At 36.7% G+C, this 21,788-nt stretch overlaps 1 protein-coding gene across 2 annotated transcripts; it reads left to right on the top strand.

Annotated features, from left to right (window-relative positions):
* Nr1d2 (nuclear receptor subfamily 1 group D member 2) lies at window positions 1–20,953 on the top strand. Of its 2 annotated transcripts, XR_007344373.1 has the most exons (8): window positions 1–292; window positions 1,400–1,488; window positions 3,941–4,085; window positions 6,052–6,680; window positions 8,702–8,887; window positions 10,872–11,082; window positions 14,365–14,520; window positions 17,574–17,643. XR_007344373.1 is itself a non-coding variant. In XM_015489563.2 (7 exons), exons 1-7 carry the CDS (start codon window positions 235–237, stop codon window positions 17,768–17,770), a joined length of 1,515 nt encoding a protein of 504 aa, XP_015345049.1. In that variant the 5' UTR covers window positions 2–234; the 3' UTR covers window positions 17,771–20,953. The 2 variants fall into 2 exon arrangements, 1 of the variants encoding a protein (XP_015345049.1); XM_015489563.2 differs by lacking the exon at window positions 14,365–14,520 and having other exon boundaries at window positions 2–292; window positions 17,574–20,953.
* Window positions 20,954–21,788: the final 835 nt, after the last annotated feature.

Below are 21,788 nucleotides of genomic sequence, written 5' to 3'. Positions count from 1 at the left end.
ACTGTCTGATTTCTCTGTTTTCTAGGAGGTGTGATCGCCTATATCAGTTCTTCCAGCTCGGCCTCTAGCCCTGCCTCTTGTCACAGTGAGGGTTCTGAGAATAGCTTCCAGTCCTCCTCCTCTTCTGTTCCATCTTCTCCAAATAGCTCTAATTCTGATACCAATGGTAATTCCAAGAATGGGGATCTCTCCAATATTGAAGGCATCCTGAAGAATGACCGAATAGATTGTTCCATGAAAACAAGCAAATCGAGTGCTCCTGGGATGACAAAGAGTCATAGTGGTGTGACAAGTAAGTGATTTAAATATTTTGAAGGTTGTTGCCATTAATTGCAGGTGGGGCTTATTTGATCAACTTTTCATTTGGGGGAGTCAATATATTTCTGAGTATAATTTTCATTCCCTTCTGGATAATCATAGATCAGTATAGAAGAAATCAGCAGTGATTTTAAAAGTAACAGCCTAGGGGCTGTCAATGTAGTTATAGTCTCTGCCTGAACATGTTTCTTCTAGGGTATCCCCTTTTATCACATATCTTCCTATTTGACTCCTAGTGTTGAATCTTGTTTCTCGAACAAAAGACTAAAAAGAATTGTGGGACAGGGTTTAGTTTCTTGAAGTTGGAGTTGGGAATGCTTAGGATTAGACAACAAAGCAGAATTGGGATAACCAGTGAGAAGTGGATCTGGGTTCCTGAGTGAGTGTGGAAGTAGCAAGCACCGGCAGAGGGGAGGGTCAGAAGGAGTACACTTGGCTGCTCCCGTAGTTGAGTGGAATGAGTGCAGCTGCCTGTGGAGACATCCTTGCACATCTTTTATTGATTGATTTCTCTGCTTAAAATCTTAATTTTTATCAAAAGAGAATTATTTTCTTAGTTCTGATTGCATATCTGCTGCAAAGCAACTACGAATTTACAAAATTTGAGAGTATGTTTAAAATTTATCAAGAAAGGGGAAAAAAAAAGTACTCTGAGGTATTTTTGGAAGTTCTATAAGCTGTATTTAAAAGAAAACCATGGCTGCATGTAGGGCACACACCTATAATTCGAGCAATGTGAGAGGCTGAGGTAGAAGAATCACAAGTTCCAGGCCAGCAAGGACCTATGCAACTTAGCAAAGACCTATGCAGTTTAGCAAGGCCCAGCCTCAAAATAAAAAACAAAAAGGACTGGGGATGTAACTTAGTGGTAAAGCGCCCCTGGGTTCAATCCCTAGTACAAAAAATAAAAGAAAGAATACTGTGATTTACTCTTATTAATTTGGTGTGGAGATTTTTCTTTTACATTATGAAAGCAGATATGTATTTTTCAGGTTGAGTGAAATAAAATATTCAATTGGAAAGAAAATATTTTTTTAAGTTTTTCTTCCAGCTCTTCACTTCGTGTCTGTTTGTGCTCTAGAATTTAGTGGCATGGTTCTACTGTGTAAAGTCTGTGGGGATGTGGCATCAGGATTCCACTATGGAGTTCATGCTTGTGAAGGCTGTAAGGTAAAACATGCTTTTGTTTCCTTAAACTACTGATTCTGGGGTAAAATAAATTGGGGTTAGATTTGCAGATTCCCACATTTGAATATCTGGGAGGGAAAAAGAAGTCAGCTGTTCCTCTCAAGTATTATGCATTTATGTAGTGTCTAAATGTAACTTGTTTTGAAAAATATTCTTAATGCAGTGAAAGCATTTCTTTTTTCTTTAAAGTATTGATCAAAATACATTTGCCATCTCAGTTAGGCTTACGGTGTGAGCCGGGTGCACCAAACTGTGTCAGGCACAGTTCTGGGAGTTTGGGAAGCAGTATGGAGCAAAACAGGCAAGGCACTGTTATTACCTTGTTGAACTTCATTTAAACAGAACTTTGAAGTAGGTCTTGGTTCTGTTTGTGTTGTTATAACAGAGTAGCACAGCCTGGGTAATTTATAAAATTTGTTTGGCTGAGAGTTTTGGATGTTTGGAAGTCTCAGATCAAGGGATTTAGTCTGGTGAGGGCCTTTTTCTTACATTATAATGTAGTGGAAAGCGCTGTAGAGGGAGAGAGGGAGGAAGAGCAAGCAGAAATGTGAGCATGAGCATGGAAGGGGCTGGACTCACTTTTATTACAAACCCACACCCAGGATAACAACATAGCCCATCCCTGAAGGCAGAGCTCTCATGACCTAATCACCAATTAAAGGTCCCACCTCTTGACACTGCTGTAAGGGGGATTAAGTTTCTAGTACATGAACTTTTGGGGTGTTGCATGCAAACCATAGCAGGTCTTAGATACATTGATATTCTGATATGTCAGGTACTGGGAGCTGGAAATAATGATTCCTAGTTACTTGTAAAAATGTAATATCTTAAACAAGTGAGTACAGTCTTGAGCACTTGGGAATGTAGTTAATTTGCAAGTTGAGTATTTCTTAGCTATCACTAGTAGGACGTTGGTCAGATAATTCCAAAAAGAGATAGTCTTCTTGAGTTTATCCCAGGAATCAGTCAACCAACCAATAGTTTTTCTCCCTGAGTCTCTTTAATATATGGCACAGTCCTTTCTCCTGTTATCAAAAATTAGCATGATGAAGACATATGTTCTCGTTGTTTTTTTGACTTAAGGCCAGAAGCAGAAATCCAGTTTGGCAGGATATGGTGGATGAACAAGATAATGAATGTACATGATGAAAGAGGAAATCTTCTCTAGGGTGGCTCAAAGTAAATTGGAGTCTGAGTTTGATTTAGTTTTAATGACTAAGTCTCTTTGCAAGATTACTTACTATTTTCTATTGGCATATCTCTTTTCTATTGTTTCAAAAATCATATAATATGTATACACTTACAAAAATGTGAAGTAGTTGTGAGGCAGGTATTATTTTCTCTTTATAGCAAGAAAATAAAAGCCCAAAATGAATGAAATTCACTGTGTATTCTTGATAAATGCATATGCCTATTTAATACCCTTTTAAAAAGTATTTAACTTAGCTCTTACATGTTCAAGTGTGTAATATAACCGTCACAAAATATAAAAACATGATATCCCACAGGTACTGGTTAAAGATGAAATGTATAGTCATTCATAATATGCAGGGAAAATGCAGTTTAAAATGAATTTGGTAGCTGGGTGCAGTGGCGCAGGTCTGTAATCCCAGCTCCTGGGAGGTGTGAGCCAGGAGGATTGCAAGTTTGAGGAAGTCTGGACAACATGGTTAGACCATGTCCCCTGTCTCAAAATAAAAAATAGTAAGGTCTGGGGATGTAGCTCAGTGGTAGGGCACCTCTGGATTCAACCCCTTGTACAGGGGAAAGAATAAAAAGAGGAAAGAAATACTTTGGTAATTGTGTTCTTGAGTTTTCTGTTTTCTGGGGAACCACTAAGCCAGAGTTCTTCGAGGACCTGTCAGGGCATGTACTTAAATTCTGTGTGTAGTGAAGGTAGCAATTTGTAGTCCTCTAGCTGGGAATTGTCTTTCCTTGGGTGGTAACCGGCCTATGGGCGCATGACGAAGACCTGGCTGATTCAGGAAAGACCAATCTCTACCAATGTAATTCAGGGTTCTGGTGAGGGAATTATAGCTGTCAAACATATTTCTCTACCAATCTTATAAGAATCAGTCATTTCTATTTCAAAAGTTTTAGAATTTGTATGTGAGTAGAAGTATGAGATGGCAGATGTGGCTATAGGTGGGGACTTGGTAGCAGGGTACCAAGTGGTGAAGGGGGACTTTGGGTCTGTGCAGAGAATCCTTATGGGGAAGAAAAACTTGGTTAGATCAGTGTATAGACAGCACTTGCTTATCCATAACAGTAAGAATCCAGATGATTCTGTGTGTCAGTATTATATTTCCCTTTGTCCTAAGCTGAAATTATTTCCCAGGTAGCTAGTCTCATAGTAGATAGGTGAGGAAGCAGTGCTTTTGTGGAGTTCATCTCAATGTTTTTAAAGGATGGGTAAATCTTCCTTTGTTCGTAGGGTTTCTTTCGGAGAAGTATTCAGCAAAACATCCAATACAAGAAGTGCCTGAAGAATGAAAACTGCTCTATAATGAGAATGAATAGGAACAGATGTCAGCAGTGTCGCTTCAAAAAGTGTCTGTCTGTGGGAATGTCAAGAGACGGTATGTTTCTAGTTTAAAGAATGTTTTTAAAGTGTATGAACCTGGGCTTTTATTCCTCAGAAGGACCCAGACTCATGGCTCTCTTATGTTTAGGGTGAAGCAGATTTTAGGAGGCACATTTCGATTCCTTGTAGGACACTAAATTCATTAAAATCAGTTTTTAGCATCATCTCAAAACAGCTTTTGACTTAATTTCTTTTTTTGATGTTGTTACTTTTTATAAAAACCCATTTTTACCCACTAAACAATTTGAAGACTTTTTCTAAGACAAAGATTTGGTTTCTCTTCACATAGGAATTTTGGACTCTTCATTTCTTAGGATTACTGAGGAACCCATTTCTTACGTGAATTGTCTATAATTTTTTTAGCCTGAGATGAAAATATGCTTTGGTGTACAGATTCTGAACACATGCAGAAGAGATGCAAAATTGAAAGAAATATTGGGACCTGAAGTGGAGGTAGTTGCTCAATTCTGGCATAATCCATTTTCATTGAAAAGAAAAGTGTTTATCTGTGGAATTCTTAGTGGTATCTATGTTTGATATGATTGAAGATTTGACTCTTCTCTTGTAGTTAGGGAAAATCATTTCTGGATAATGTCTTTCTGTAACATGATAGAGGAATGTGAGGTTTTCAGAGGCCTTAGTCTAGTGTGGATAGTTAGGAACTGCCAAGCAGTTCTATTTATCTAGAGAGGAGTATTTAGGCAATCCCTCTGATTACTCTAACTCGAATATCCTCAGATACAGAAATTGAATATTGCAATGAGGAATTTGTAGAATAAGAGATTTGAATAATTAATTTTTTTCAGTTGTCTGGAATTTTGTAGTATTTGTAAGACTAGCACTATAAAAATAGTGAATGGAGCCAGGTGTGGTGGTGCACACCTAACACCAGAGGCTGAGGCAGGAAGATCACAAGTTCAAGGCTAGCTTCAGCAGCTTAGTGAGACCATGACTCAAAATAAAAGATACAAAAGGGCTGGGTATGTAAAGCATCCCTGGATTCACAGTCCCTAGTGGGGGTGGGGGAAAGAAAGAGAAAATAGTGAATAGATACGATTGCCTCAAAAGACAAAACCAATAGTCATTTGTGAGGGAAGGAGTAAAATATGAAACATGATAAAATTGTTTGTCTTTGATTATGTTATTGTTAGAGGCTACAATTAGAGTAGAAGGCTTTCTTGCTAGGTAGGTATATAGAATTTTTATTATCTTTGATTAAATATTAGATTAGAAAATAGCTTTTCTTTGCCTCGGAGATAGGATTATTAGGGACCGTATACTTCCTAAGGCTAACTTCTAAAACAGTGGCGGGTGACTGATCTAATTTTTGTTTATTCCATTGATTTTAATTAAAACCCAGCAAGTGTATTTTCCAATAACTACATTTCTGTTGATTGTATGTATGTGTGTTTTAAAGTGATTTTCTTTCTTAGGAAGCCAAAAATGATAATGTGCTTTTGGGGCATAGATAATTTAACATTTAGGTTCTTGAGAGTAAGCTTACAAGTGGAATTGATGAGTTAAGCATTTTGGGAGTGTTTGTACCTGCTGGGTCGGGTCAGTGTTCCTGGTCATGGGTCCTGAATCCCTCAGGCCTGCCTGAAAACAGCGCCCTCACTCAGCCTTGTTAATAATAGGTGCAAGTTAGTAATGCTGGTCTGTTTCAAATTGTGGTTTTCATTAGTTAATTTTATATTTCTTTCTTACATTTTATTTGTAAAATACCTAGGAAATAAATCTCCTTAGTTTTGATTTAGAAGAAGAATAGAAAAATTTCCTTTGGTTTCCTACTTTCTTTGGAACATCAATACCAAGTTTAGAAAAATTTGGTCCAGAGACATATAGATGTTTTTTATTTGTGTGACTAAAGGCCTTAGCTATCAGAGATAATTTTTTGTAATTTTTTTGTACTAAGAGATCTTACTTAGAATTTATATGTTAAATATCTTTTTCTTTAATAGCTGTTCGGTTTGGTCGTATTCCTAAGCGTGAAAAACAGAGGATGCTAATTGAAATGCAAAGTGCAATGAAGACCATGATGAACAGCCAGTTCAGTGGTCACTTGCAGAATGACACATTAGTAGAACATCATGAACAGACAGCTTTACCAGCCCAGGAACAGCTGCGACCGAAACCCCAGCTGGAGCAAGAAAACATCAAAAGCTCTCCTCCTCCCTCTTCTGACTTTGCAAAGGAAGAAGTGATTGGCATGGTGACCAGAGCCCACAAGGATACCTTTATGTATAATCAAGAGCAGCGAGACAATTCAGCTGAGAGCATGCAGCCCCAGAGAGGAGAGCGGATTCCCAAGAACATGGAGCAGTATAATTTAAATCACGACCATTGTGGCAATGGGCTTAATAGCCATTTTCCTTATAGTGAGAGCCAGCAGCATCTCAATGGACAGTACAAAGGGAGGAACATAATGCATTACCCAAATGGGCATGCCATTTGTATTGCAAATGGACATTGTATGAACTTCTCCAATGCTTATACTCAAAGAGTATGTGATAGAGTTCCAATAGATGGATTTTCTCAGAATGAGAACAAGAATAGTTACCTGTGCAACACTGGAGGGAGGATGCATCTGGTATAGTGCAATCAATTTTTTGCTCACCTTGTATCAAGGAAAGCTTTGAAGGTTTTCTTTTATGTGGGGAAGTACCAACTTGGGAGGTGGGTCAGAAAGCCTAAGAAATTTATAGAGTTGATTTTGTATAGTATTTAGGTCAAAGAATTTAATAAATAGCCTCTGTGGAATGCTAATTTCACACAAGGCTAGGTCTAAGCATATGATTTAATTGATACTGTGATTGGGATTAAGATTTCATGTAAAATACTATTCATACAGAATTGGGCCTTTAATTCTTAGAAATCCCTTTGAAAGTTTAAGTAGCGTGATTAATTAGTACTGTATTAGCTTTGGGATTTTTCTCCAAAGGACTCATCTTTTAGCTTGCCATAGTCAGAAATTTTTGATTTTGGTGGAGAGAGGTTTTTGTTAATTTTTTTGAGATGGAATCCTGCTTTGTTGCCCAGGCTGGTCTTGAGCTTCTTGGCTCCTTAGCCTTCTTAGCTGGGATGACAGGCATGTGCCATCATAACCATTATTATGCAGAAAGGTCTTTGAATATAGAATATAGATGATTTACTATTTGAGAACTTAGGAATATTTCAATTTAATAAGCTAATGTAAGGATTTTCTCAGCTTTCATTCTGTGAGATAAGTTTAATGCTGTTCATATCATTTAAATTTTTTCATCAAATACAACATTCTACATGAAAATACAGTGTTACTATTCTGCCAAAATTTCATCAAAAACAACAGTACTACACCATTTCCAGTTTAAACCATGAGGTCCTTTGATAGTGCTTGATATTATTCTACCACCAGGTAATTAAAGTCGTCTTTTTTCATTTTCAAAATAGTTGACTCTAGTCCAGTTTTTGTCCTTTATAAATATTCAGTTCCAGGATCTGTGTGAAAGATAGACTTATATTTTGTTAAGCCTTGTGGCTTCCTTAAAGAAGGAAACATTCCTAAGCATTCAGGGGTTCTGATTTCATGATTGTCCTCCATGGTTTTAGAATTGTCCCGTTCTAGGATCTCAAATTGATTAATGAAAATTGAAAGTCTGGTTACTGATAGAATATACAGTACATGTTTCATTATAGGTCGCTCCTGACTTCCTGGCTTCCTGTTTTTCGCTCCCTTAGTCTGCATTTAGAAAGTACACCTTGTGTCTGTAGTCATTCTTAATTGAACAGTGGAGGTCAGTGATCACATCATTGTTTATGAAACAAAAAGGTCAGTGACCTTGTCTAAAAAATGGAACACCTTACTGTCTTCCTCTTGGAAATCACAACATTGTAATTTTGCCTATTTAGAAATAAGTGAGTTTAAAATAACTAAATATAGGCTTGGGTTGTAAGCCTGTTACTGCCAGCTGTGTATAGATAAGTCACCAAACCTTTTAGAGATCATTGCCTCATCTAAGAAATAATTATGGACTGGGGTATATCTTTGTTAGAACTTTTGCTTGGCATGCGTGAGGCCCTGAGTTTCATTCTCAGCACTGGGCTGGGCGGAGGGTGGAGGAGATAGTTATAACTGGTCATAACTAACAGAGTTGAGAATCAAATATACGTCAATTTGTTTTTTAAAAAACCTAAAGTACTATATAGCAGCATAAGGTGGCAGCAGTGTTAACAAACTCTTAAACCTGTGCAGTAGATTTTTGTGATAGATTACAGGTAGCATTTTTGCTTAGCCACCTCTTTTTATAGTAAATTAATTATTACTTAAATTGGGTTGCTGTGAGACTTTTTCTTATGTGAAGGTTGTAATACCTCTATTTTTTAAATATTTACACACCTTTCATTGACTAGAATTTATTTTTACTGTAAATTGACAATGTGCAACTGTATCTGTTTATTGCCATGAGGCTTCCTATATTAAGGTGTGAGCAGCAAATGGAGAATTTATCTGTAGATTTTACTTGTGTTTGGGGGCTGTTTTCATTGTAGGGTTTTTGACATCTGAGGTACTACTCTTGAAATTTCTTCATCACCTCTTACAGTTAAAGAGTTTTTCTGTTTTGTGTATACTAGGTTTGTCCAATGAGTAAGTCTCCATATGTGGATCCACATAAATCAGGGCATGAAATCTGGGAAGAATTTTCCATGAGCTTCACTCCAGCAGTGAAAGAAGTGGTGGAATTTGCAAAGCGTATTCCAGGATTCAGAGATCTCTCTCAGCATGACCAGGTCAACCTTTTAAAAGCTGGGACTTTTGAGGTAGGTTTTAGTTATCCTAAATATTTATATAGGACATGTAGTATCTCATTTTCTTTGGTGTTTTCATTCTTTTCTGTAAGTATTTATAGTTCATGATTTGAAGCTACCAAGAAAAGAATAACCATCTCAGGGTTTTGGTAAGAAACTAGGTGAATCCAGAGTTACTTGTGACTTAGGGACTCTGTATCCCTAGCATATAAACTCCCAAGTTCTTGTGTTAGTTTTAGGGGCGGACTTGGTGGTTTCTATAGTGTTAGACATCTACTAATAGCCTAGTTTGGTGTTTCTTATGTTCAATCAGAATCAGAAGGGAGAACAGAATATGGTTTTTGTCTTTTAGGAACTTGTAGAATATTTTCAGGATTTATCAGATGTCTCTATGTGCCATTTCAGAACCTTTGGGGCTCACCTTGCTTTAGGATCCTTGGCTAATTTTTCTACTCTGTTTCTTCTGTGTTCAGCCTGGGCTTGAGGCAGCCATTGCTTCCCACCTGGGTTGGACCTGGTGAGCTGGTACCTTTTATTCTGTCTGCTCCAGGGCTTCCCTATTGCTTGCTGAGGTGTGAGAAGTCTTGGGACCTGCAAAACTCTGAGATTAAGCAAAAACTGAGATTTGGGGGGTGGTGGAAAGTTGATGTCTGCTGGGCCAGATCTTTGAGCCTTTGATCAGCAGGATAAAGGAGCCTAGGATGGTCCCACAAGATGGAGCTATCAGTTGTACTTGCTGTTCAGTGGTGGCCTGCTCAGTAATACATACTTTAATATTTGCTTGCTCTCTTCTCTGTCTCCTTTCCCTCATTCCTGTTTTCATATGTGCTTGTCTACAGTCCACAGAAGCTTTTGCCCCAGGCTGTCTTTTCTGGAGCACCTGGACTAGAACAGAAAAGACATTTTCATAAATAAAGTACTTACGGAGTAATTAAAAAGTAGCACTTACAGGGTAGGCTTTTTTTTTTTTTTTTGAAGGAGAACTTTAAACTTAAGGTTTAAAGCCAGAAGGGAAATCAGTGATCAAGTTCAGTTCACTTGTTTTGAAGAGGTAACTACAGCCCAGAGAGGCCAAGAGACTTTTCTTGGATTACCAGTAAATTCATAACACATCCAGGATTAGAACACAAATCCCAGATTCCAGGACTTATATTCTTTCCACCTTGTGATTTGTCTTGGTATTGCTGTATTCTAAGGTAACAACATTTTCATCGGAGGTTCACTTCCTTTTGAACTGTCTTGGGTAAAACAAGTCCTTGCTTGGGAGGATTGCAAAAGGAAGATGTTTGTTCAGTGTTCGTTTGATTATGAGAGAAATGTATGACAATAGATGTCACCAGTTAGTGTAACGGAGGGAATGCTGTAGGTAAGTAATGGGATTGTTCACTGATTTGGTTTGAATGGCAATCATGACTTGGCATTTAGAACACTTTTATTGTGGTAGTTATCTTGTGTGTGGTCTCTCTGGGTTATGGTTTCTTGAAGTAGCCTAATTAGAGGGCATCTGCTGTGTTTGCCTTGTCTGCATTTGGTGTTTTGATGTTTCCAGATGTTGCTGCATTGAAATATTATTCTTTTTACTTTGGTACAGAGACTGAGTGATGTATTTGATGGTCTAAGTTTATTTAATGCTTTTGTTCAGGCCCCATTTTAAAACTTCTTGGTGTTATTGACTGCTTTAATTTTATATTTGTGTTTCAAAATCTTTAACTATTAGAGTTTCAGAGTATCATAGGACTCATGTATTTTGCCTTTGGTTGCTGAATTTCTCTTGATGTTCTCCTTGGAATATTTATTGCTTTGGTAGAGAAATTATGTTAAAGTGTTTTCTAGGTAAAAATAAACTTTTTTTCCCCTTTACAGCTTCCTTTTTATTATATATATATGTGTGTGTGTGTGTGTGTAGAATGTTTCTTAACTGACTTGAATACTGAGTTATTTCTTAGTATTACTATTGAACTTTTCCAAATACATTTAAGTCTTTTTCTTTTTCCAGGTTTTAATGGTACGGTTTGCATCATTATTTGATGCAAAAGAGCGTACTGTCACCTTCTTAAGTGGAAAGAAGTATAGTGTGGATGATCTACACTCAATGGGAGCAGGGGATCTGCTAAACTCTATGTTTGAATTTAGTGAGAAGCTAAATGCCCTGCAGCTTAGTGATGAAGAGATGAGTTTGTTTACCGCAGTTGTCCTAGTATCTGCAGGTAAGCAAGCTGATTCTAAATTGTGACACAACTAGAACATAAGTGACCAAGGATGGAGAAGGTGGCAGTTAACTAGGTCATAGCAAGCTATATAGAGGAAATAAGTCCTTTAAGGAAAGTGGTATATTACATGAATCTATTATTTTTGTGAAATTAATTTTTTAATAATGACAGTACAAATCAAATAATGTTTAAATTTGCATTTACCACTAGTAGTTTTTAGTGTTCATAAATTTTGCAAGTGTAAATCTTTATTTCACAGATTTATTTTTTGGGACATTATGTATTGTCAGGTAGGTAGGTGGTTCAAATATGAATCTTGAGTTTTAATTATAATGTGGATTACTTGAAAATGTTAAAGGCATCAAGAGCAAAGAAACATGATTATATTAAGTTGTGGTTTCAGCCCAGCTTTGCTGAATTTTCTGTGTGAATTGATAAGTAATTTTATCCTTTGGGTCTTGGTTTCCTCATCCTTTTAATGGAAAGGGATTTCACTATGTGAACTTATTGTGGTGTCAGGCACTGTTTGAATGATCAAGGTTTCTGAGTCCTTACATTTAATGCCTATTTATGTGAGTCATTGATGTTTCTGAATTTCCCTGCCATCTTGAATTTATATTGCAGTTGTATCAAACTAAAATTTTTCAGTTCAATAAAGACAATAGCCATTAAGACACAGATAGTATGCAATAGCAAATTGGAAGTTGAGACTTTGATTTTCCTGGGAAGCATCTATATAAGTGCCAGCATTTTTAGGTATCACTTACCTTCATTTTTAAAACGTTTTTTGGACATTTTACAATATTTTGATCTCTTAAATTTCCCATTTGTTTCCTACTCTGTAAAGCATCCTAGGTGCTAGACACTGTGAGGGTTATAAATTATGGCCTCCGATTAGATGGCTAAGTTATAATAAATCTTAGAGAACCCTGTGTATCTCAAAGGCCTTTATATCAATAGGATAACTAAAGACTTATGCCATTTGGAAGTACAATTTGGTTGCTTTTTTTGATTAGCTCTACCTGGATAACTAGAAGTGCATTTATGATATGGAATAGTGTGAAAGTCAATAGAGGATGCCTGTTTCTCATTAACCTTGTAGTTCCTCTTGCATTGTACCATTTTTGCAGAATCTCTTGATTAGTAATTAGAATTGATTTGAGTTGACATCAGATTAATTTTTGTGAAACCAGAGATATAATCAATACTAGTTAAATTCTTCATGAATACACTCTGTGGTAGGTGCTCAGGGGAAACAAAAAACATTAAGACACAAGCTTACTCCCAAGTGTTTGTGTTCTGTTAGGAGAGACACAACTAACCCACAAGACTTTTTGGTACTAAACTGCATAGTTTTTTTTTTTGGCTGAGAGGGGCAGGAGTTAAAAGAAAGGAAGATGAAATGATCAGAGAAGGCTTTGAGGGGAAGAAGGAAGTGGAGCTGGAATTTGAAGGTATTATTGAAATTTTCTTTGTGGAAAGATGGAAAGGCTTGGAAATACATGAGATGGGTCAGAGGAAGGGGCAGGTGGCCAGAGCCTGGGAACAGAGGGCTTGAGAGTTAGGGGAGCACGGGCTGGTGGGCTACTAGCTATGAGAATGAAGCAGGGAAGTTTTAACAGATCTACAGGCAATGCAGAATCTGTCACCTCTTCAATAGGGGAATGATTGGGCATGAACATAGCAGTGCTTAACATTATTTCTGCCTTTTTATCATGGGTAGATTAGATAGGAAAGTCACTGTTGGCGAGTTAGGTTGAGAGGATGCAGAAGCAATAGAAATGAGGCAGCAGAATCAGTGCCCCTGGAACAGGGCAGGGGCGAGGTGCTGGAAGGGTCCAGGTCTGGAGATAGTTCAGAGAGAGACAGGAAAGTGAAGGGAGCTCTGTGCCGGAGCCATGCTACTTCACTTATGTTTTCCACTAGGCATGTGTTTTTATTTTGTTTTAATCTTTCAAAAAGGACTTTCCCCTCTGATTCTAAGATTAATATGGATTATTTGAAAAATTAGAAAATATTACGATGAAAATAGCATTACCAAAAAAGATCTCTATTAATTTTGGTGTCTTTATCAAACATTTACCTAGCCCTTCATCTCTCTATTTACCTATTTATTGAAATAAAATATTTGAAATATTAAGCAGAAAGACTGATTTTAAAAGAACGCAACACATTCTCATTTTTGTTATGTCTATATTTGAAGATATACAAGCATACACAAATGTACTTTTCACATCAGATTTAAATTTTTACTACTGAAAAATCACCTATTTGTAAAGTGGGAAAATGAGATTAAAAAATTTAGAAGAGCATAAATGAAAAGTCTCTGCTTTTTTCCTCTAATCTCAACTTTATTCATCTGAGGACTAAGTTTCTAATAATCTTTCTTTCTAATTTTCTGATGGTTGACCACCCAACACTGAATGTACTGCTTCTAACTCTTATTTAGCAGATACAAGTGATAATGAAAGTGCCCTTACATTTTCCTCTAAATTTTTGTGTTATTTTTTAAGTTGCTTGTCTTATTTGTAATTTAAGTACATTAATATTTTCTGTTCCTTCACTTCTACATTGTCTTTCTTGGGTAGTCTTGGTAGAGTTTCTCCACTACAGAGTATCTTCCTTCTGCTCTATCTTAAGTGTCTTCTATACCATGGTTTCTTTGTAATTAGGAATCAAAACATTTGTGTCCTGTTCTGGAACTGATTGCTTTACATGCTTCATTTATCAACTTCAAAGTTGGAATGTTAAAAATCATATTTGTAGAATAAATGGTATGTAAATAGTGCTCATAGTATTCACACAGTGGGCAATGAAATGATAGTCAAGGTATAATGCACATATGATTATGTCATAATGAATCCCACTGTTAGGTACAGTTATAATGCACTAATAAAAACATTTTTAAAAAATGACATAAATCTCTGCCCCAAACTGCTCTATCCTGGATGGGGAGTGTTCCATGTCAAGTAACAAATAGATTGTTTATATTCTCTTCATTATAGTTTTGCTTCTTTTTTGAATAGCTTTTTGTTTTCCTTAGAATCTCTAGTTGTCTTCTGTTTTTTTTTTTAACTTCATTTATGTAAAAAAAAATTTTGATGATGTTAGAAGAAATGCTAGCCAATTTCTAGGTCTCCTTGTATAATTCTATTTCCTAAACGAACCTCTCATGTGAGCCTAGGACATGTTATCCTTAGTCATACAGGCAAGGGATTTGAGTAATAGAAGGGTTAAATGATTTACCCAAGGTCACGTTTCTAATAATTGGCTAAGCAGGTGTTTGAGCTTCCAGTGCCTGGCTTCAAAGCCTTCCCACTGTACTGCTTATGAAGAAATAGCTCTAGCTGCTAAGGGAGAGGGGAATCTCAACATGACCTTGTCTGTGAGATTGGAAGAATCCTGATGCCATTGAAGGGGAGTTACACCTGGAAGGTAAGTTTTTTTCAGGTTGTGTGAAGTGACAGCAATAATTTTTGGTTGAAGGTTAAGGACCAGCATGTCAGTATTTGGCCCAGACTCTTCTAGATAGAGATTTCAGTTGTCTTTGTAGATGCATCCTGGAGGAGGTTGGTGAGGTGTACAGGCTTTTGGGAGTGGCAGGAAGAACCAGCTGAAGAAGCGGGGGACAGATGTGAACATGTCACCTAATTCAGTGCACTTTTTAGAAGATGGGTTTCCACTTCAGTCTGTGCATTCAGTGTTACAGTCTATAGCAGATTGTTGTTTATGGTCCAGCCAGATTTATCATCGGGTCCTTTGGCCTCAAAATCATAAAGAACTTGGTTTTAGAAGTTGAGGCTTTTGAGCCAAGTGTGGTGGCACACACCTGTAATTCCAATGGCTTGGGAGGCTGAGAAAGGAGGATCGGGAGTTCAAAGCCAGTTTCAGCAACTTGTTGAGGCCCTAAGTAACTCAGAGAGACCCTGACTCAAAATAAAATTCAAAAAAGGACTGGGCGTATAACTCAGTGGTTAAGTGCCCTTGGGTTTAATTCCTGGTACCAAAAGAAAAGAAAGAAATCGAGGCTTTTGTAAAATGTAATTTGATTTGCATTTTAGTATAGGCATCCATTTCCCTGAGTTCTGAGTTGTGGAAACAAGCATAGGTCATCTAAACCCAAATGTTAACCAAAGGACCAATTTATTCATGATCCTAGTTCCCACTCAAACAGTTTTTACCTCCTTAGCATTGGTTTCTCTCTTTGTCCATGTTGGTTATTTTGAGGGGAACGCTGTCATTCTTTTCTGGTATGGTAATTACCTATGATAAGATCCAAAATATTATATTCTGCTAAAATGTGACCTTAAAAGGAAAGGATTTTGGTTTGTTTTGTTCATTGCTGATTTCCAAGCACCTAGAAGAGTAGCCAGCACATACATTCAGAGTTTGGCTAATGATTTAATAAGTTACAAAGATGTTTATAAAACAAAAGAAAACAACAATTGAGTATCAAAGGCAAAACAGATTCTTGGAAGCATTATGGAAAACTTTAAGTATTTTTGCAAAGATAACTTTATGATTGGCTAAAAGATGCCAAGAGAAAGAGGTTTTTTGTCTAATAGTTTTATCTGAAAAATTCAGACTCCTCATATCAATAATCAGTATTCAATTTGTTTCTTTTTGCATAAGAGTTGACATAGTTATGATTTCAAATTTTGTATGTATAAGGTAAACTCAGTAGGCATGGTGATGCATCTTGTAAGACCAGTTACTGCTGAGGCAGGATTGCAAGTTCAAGGCCAGCTTGGGTAACTTGGTGAAACCCTGTCTCATAATAAAAAAGGACTGGTATTGTAGCTCAGCAGAAACCCTGCCTAGCATGTGCAAGGCTCTGGATTCCATGTCTAGTATGTCTTCCTCCCCCATCTTTTACAGAAAAAGATAAGCCTTTTTCATCATGTTTCCTGTGCATTTTCTGTATCACACTCCCTCCCCACTTTATTATTAAATTTTAGTTCTTATTCTAAATGCTTGCATTGCAGTGGGCTTTTTAAACTACCAGTGTTAATGCAAGACATCCTCAGTATCCTTGTGAAAAATGATAGGGCATGAATGACCAAAGAAGTTTGCCTCCTTGTAGAAGAGAAATCTTTTTCATGTTAATTACAGCTTCCTTCTACTGGGGACCATTGCATATTTCTTGTGCACTACTGCCTCTTTTTGTAAAGAGAGGAAATAACTTGCTGATGAAAAAAGCCTATGGGTTGACTACATATGGTTTGGCTAATTTTGAGATACTTTATTGCTGGTTTATTCTAAATCACTAATTAACATTTTGCATGGCAAGCTTAGTAAACATAGTCTTGCTAAATGAAAGTGAATGTAGTGTAATATAACTAGTATAATAAAGTTGCATGGTGTATTAGTTATCTATTACTGCATAATAAATTATCCCAAAACTTAGTGCCTCATGAATGCAAATGGCGAATGCCTATAATCCCAGCAGCTTGGGAGGCTGAGGCAGGAGGTTCATAAGTTCAAAGCCAGCCTTAGTGAGGCCCTTCCTAAGCAACTTAGCAAGACCATGTCTCTAACTAAAATATAAAAAAGGGCTGGGGATGAGACTGGTTAAGTGCCCTTGAGTTCAATCCTTGGTAAAAAAACAAACAAACAAATAAATGTTTTTTATCTTACATTTTTTTGAGGATTAGGAATATAGGTGTGGCTTAGAGACAATTCCCCGGCTCAGGGTTTCTTAGGAGGTTGTAGTCAAGCAGAGGCCCCTGACCTCATTTGAAAGCTAGGGGAGGAAAGGCTCTGCTTTCAGGGTTATGTGGTTATTGACAGGATTCAGCACCTGGAAAGCTATTGTGTGGGACCTCTTGTTTCCTTGTGGCCTGTTGGTTGGAGACCCATCTAAGTTCCTTACCCTGGAGACCTCTTCATAGGGCAGCTCACAAGTGTGGTAGCTGACTTTTCTTAATGAGATAGATACCTAAGATGGAAGTCACAAGTTTTTGTAACCTAAACTTCTCTGCCAGAGTTTTATTCACTAGATATGATTCAGCCAGTCTAGTCCATGAAAGAGGAACGGATTACACAGGGTATGAATACCAGGGGAATTATTAGAGGTTATTTTAGAGGGTCCCTGCATTTCACGTGTGGAATTTGGCTTATATGTATTAAAAATATATTTCTGTATCACATTGTTCATTTTATCTTGGCACTTGGAAAGCCATTGACATCACAGATGACATCTGATTTAACAGATCAAAACTTCTTGTTTTATGTGAACCAAAATTCCAAAGCACTGAAGAATTTTGATTTATCAAATACATTGTGTGATACGTGTGCATTTTAATACAGTTAGAAAACTTGCCGTTAGATTGAAAAAATTTTGCCGGATTATCTTTTGCCTTTGTTTCAAAGTATAAAGACCTTGTTTGAATTTGTTAGTAAGATTGATGAACAAGAATTGTATTTTTATTTATTGTCAATAATATATCCTCTTCCTTTCTGTTTCTGTATTCCTTACTTCCTGTTAGATCGATCTGGAATAGAAAACGTCAACTCTGTGGAGGCTTTGCAGGAAACCCTCATTCGTGCACTAAGGACCTTAATAATGAAAAACCATCCAAACGAGGCCTCTATTTTTACAAAACTACTTCTAAAGTTGCCAGATCTTCGATCTTTAAACAACATGCACTCTGAGGAGCTCTTGGCCTTTAAAGTTCATCCTTAAGGCCTTTGTTTATTTGAACATGAACTGATGCTAACTGTACATTTTGTGCTAAAATGCTTATTTATATGTGTATACCATATGTGGAGATAGAAAAGACCTTTAAGACAATACAAGATTGTAGGCTATCTCTGTAATCATACAGTAGCTGTTTGGATCAGGAACTCTTCAGCTATGATTAGACATTGACTGCATCTCCCCAGTAGACCAATCAGCTGTGTCGCACTTAAACTGGAGAAGTTACACTGAATTATAATCACACTGAATGTTAGACTTTTTCATCTGCCAAAACCAAAAACCATTTTAATCTCCCTGTGATATACATATAACGCACAATCACAAGTACAGGAGGATGTAGAAATCGATCCTTTGTGGTAGAAGTTGTGTTGAATGTTGGAAATATTGGTATCACCACAGGACTGTTAGATCTGGTTATCAAAGACTTTGGGAGCTGGGAGAGCTTAATGTTTGTATTTTACTCTGCCACTGTTAAAATGTATGATCTTGGGCAGGTACTTGGTTGTGGAAAATGAGAATTGATAGTGTCCTCAGTGCCCAACCTCACAGAGTATCTAAGAAATGTCTATAAAGCATATTTACCTCTTGGGAGATAGGCACTATGTAAATAAGGTAAAATGTTTGTTATTACAGTTATTCATAATAATATTCTTTTCTGAGCATTTCTGGGAAACCATTTCACACTTCACACCAGTCTATTTAGGATTCCTGCATATGTGTGGGTATCCTACTGATACATACATTCAGAGTTTATGGATACATCAAATACATAGTATGTGTACATAGTATGTATGTGAATAGTTATACATAAATATATTTCTTCACAATATTTTAAACTGTGAAGAACTTTATCATACAATAAACTTAAGAGGTGTCAAAAGACCCAAATTAGGTGCATTTTACTTGTTGATGATAACATAACCATTGCTTTAAAATGTTTAGATGGTAGAATATTGAATTTATGCTCTATTTTTGTTTAAGCGACACTTAATGTAAAAGTGCAACAGGCAGTCAAGTCCAAATTTTAAAAAAATGCGTATTTTAGAGTTCATCTTTGGTAAAATCTTTGGTTCGAGGTACTAGTTCTTTAAAAGTTCATTCAGATTCTTACCTTGTGCTATAAGGTTGCATTGCTGCCCCTCGTACACATGCTGCAGCTTGATGATATGATAAAGAATTTTGGTTCTTTCTGGAGAACTAATTAAGGAAACTGTTTACTATGTGGCACGTGTGCTTGTGTGTGTTTGCACACGTGTGTGTGTGTCTTGAGTTCACGTGTTGTTTTTTTTTTCCCCTCATAAATAACACTACAGGGATTTTTGTCAATTAGATTTAATCTATAATTTGGAATCATTTATTGTGTGACCTACAGGCTTAGAAATGGCATAGTCAGAGACTGATCCACATGTCTAATGGCTTTATTAAACACTTAAGATCAGTCTCTGTTTATGGCAGTGGGAGAAATAGCCAAAGTTTGAGAATTTTATGTATGTTTTTCTGTTTCCCTGAAAAATAGAAATTAATTGGACTTTTTGGGTAGAGATTGCCTTCTTTATACTGTTTGGATTATATAAAATTGTAAAATGTTAAGAGCTCGCTTTACTGCACTAAGCCTGTTACTTTCCTGATATGCGAACAGAATGCCTTATTTTGTAATATTGTTTAACTTGTTGCTACTGGGATTTGAATTTCTGTGGCACTCGTTAAATAATTTTTAAAAAGATAAAACCTCTCATTATAAAAGAGGAAAAGTAATGGTGATGTCTGTAACACAATACAAACCACAATTGTGATTTACCTTAAGTAGGTATGACTGTTATGGAATATACAGTTATAGTTTTTGTGAATTCTTACATGATAGCATTATCTTTTTATATTTTTTTTCCCTAAGATAAACAGTTGCATAGTTTTCTTCTATGAGGGATAGAAACAGCTTTTTGAAGTAATATTGAAAACCTCAAAGATCACGTTCTTAAGTTTTGCCTTTTGCATAAGCCTCTTTATTACATGTATCTTTAAGACCATTAAGTCTTTAGGAATGTGTAACCAGAACTATGTTAGTATTGCTTGTAAAACTTTAGTTAGGTTTAATATATATATGTATGCATCCACATGTAGGCATATAGATTCTCATTTTGTCTTGTAAAATTTTATTTGAATAAATTCCTCCTGTAGGTAATGGGAAACAAAATTAATAGTTCATATACCACTCGTAGCCTTTCTCATATTTGAAAATAGCCCAGTATAAAACTTCTAATTCTAAAGTTAAACCAGCAGCCTATTACAAGCACATTCTTTGATTGAGTCATGTTACAGACTTATTAAGTGCAAAGAAGACAACCAGTGTAGGGAACTTCTGAGTCTGTGGGACACTGTTGATTAATAATGTACTGTACAATTTAAGTGATGCTTTAACTCTGATTTTACATTTTAAAGTTAAAATGTGGGCATTATGTCAGCAAACTTAAGGGCATTATGTCAGCAAGCTAAAACATTTTTTTCCCCCCTGTGCTTTTAATGTATGTCTATGTGATCTGAGAGAGGACTCCAGGATTCAGAGTGAAATAGCTGAGGGTAAGGAGAAACATCTTGGGATGAAGCTTGTCCTTATGGTGATAGTTTAATTACAGATTAAAAAATTAGAAGGAAATTTCAGTGGATTAAGTGTATTGCTTTCATATCTACATTTCAAGAAATTACCATTGTAACTTGATAAGAGGTGATTTATTTTATGCAAACATCATTGCAAAGCAAGGTGTAGAAGCTCAGCTAGATTTATTACTGTGCACGAGAGTAAATACCTATCTCAATTATTCTTTTTCTTTTCCAATATAAAGTTTGCTGAATGTACAAGAAGAGTTTATCACTTAGGATATAGAATTTTTTTAGGGGTTGGGGGGAGGGACTCGGTCAGAAAATTGTTACCTGTAAACAAAGACTGTATTGATTTGATCCAAAAAATAAAACTTGAAACTATTCTTGAACTAACATAAAAAAATGAAATAAAGCGGCTATTGTTTTAAAAAGATAGAAAATATATTGTTGACAGGATATGAGTTGTTTATTTTCTACATACTGTAATTGATGAGGACATGGATAATATCTTCATGTTTCTGAGAAGTAATATGTACATGGGGGGAGGGGATAATAAATATTATTTCTAACTGAGTGGTGTTTTGTTGTCTACCTCCCTTGACATTTTATAAAACCATTTATAATTTAATTTACTGAGCTAATCTTTCCCCTGAGCATAGCAGAAACCCTGATGTATGTATTTGACTCAGCCTGGGGAAATGGATATATGCAGGGCTTTTTAAGAAAGGAGATTTCAGAGTTTAGAGAGTCCAGCAAGGAAGGACTGCTCCCATTTTCTGTAATGTCAACTGAATCATGGACCACTGTATCTGAGGAGGTCTTTCTCTTTGGGTGGGGAAGAAGAGGAGGAGGTGCTTGATCGGCCTTGGCAATGAGTCGGGTGAAGTGCCTCCAGGAGACAGCCCCCTGCCCTTCCTCACAGGTCCCCGTGCCAGCTGCCCATATCAGGGCGGTTGCTTAAATGGGTAATGCCCACTGCTTTTCTGTGGATATTAATTGATGTTAGGTGGGAGAAATAGGCTCCTTGATCAAATACATTTGGAAATGCTGGGTTAAATGAGGTGGCTCAGATGTCTTCATGTCAGTCCTGTTCTCTAATAAGCATGAATTAAGGAAGGCTTTACTGAGATGCCATTTGCCACAGACTCGCCACAAAATAACCCCCACCCCGCCCCTTTTTCCCTTTGCAAATTGTGCTTTTGGGAAAAGACAAAACCCTTGTTAATCTCATACCTACTTTGAGGTGTTGATCAGGATATTGATCAAATTCAGCGATTACTCAAAATTTGCACTTTATTCTGTCCCCCCATTTGGCATAGCCTAACAAGGTATCACTGAACTCCAAATAAATGGTCAGTTGATAGAAAAAAGGGTTGAATTTCTGCTGAATTTAAAAACTGTTGCCTGT

Source organism: Marmota marmota, unplaced genomic scaffold (assembly GCF_001458135.2).
Source record: "Marmota marmota marmota unplaced genomic scaffold, marMar, whole genome shotgun sequence".
NCBI classification, from domain to species: Eukaryota; Metazoa; Chordata; class Mammalia; order Rodentia; family Sciuridae; genus Marmota; species Marmota marmota.
The sequence above is the reverse complement of the archived record's forward strand: the minus strand, read 5'-3'. Positions and strand labels throughout refer to the sequence as shown.

What these genes read in the sequence shown, in the direction of transcription:
- Nr1d2 (XM_015489563.2), top strand. Translation starts at nt 235, where the DNA reads ATGAAAACAAGCAAATCGAGTGCTCCTGGGATGACAAAGAGTCATAGT. An exon ending in GAGTCATAGTGGTGTGACAA is followed by an intron (nt 293 to 1,399) that starts GTAAGTGATTTA and finishes TTTGTGCTCTAG; the next exon opens with AATTTAGTGGCATGGTTCTA. An exon ending in CTGGAGGGAGGATGCATCTG is followed by an intron (nt 6,681 to 8,701) that starts GTATAGTGCAAT and finishes TGTGTATACTAG; the next exon opens with GTTTGTCCAATGAGTAAGTC.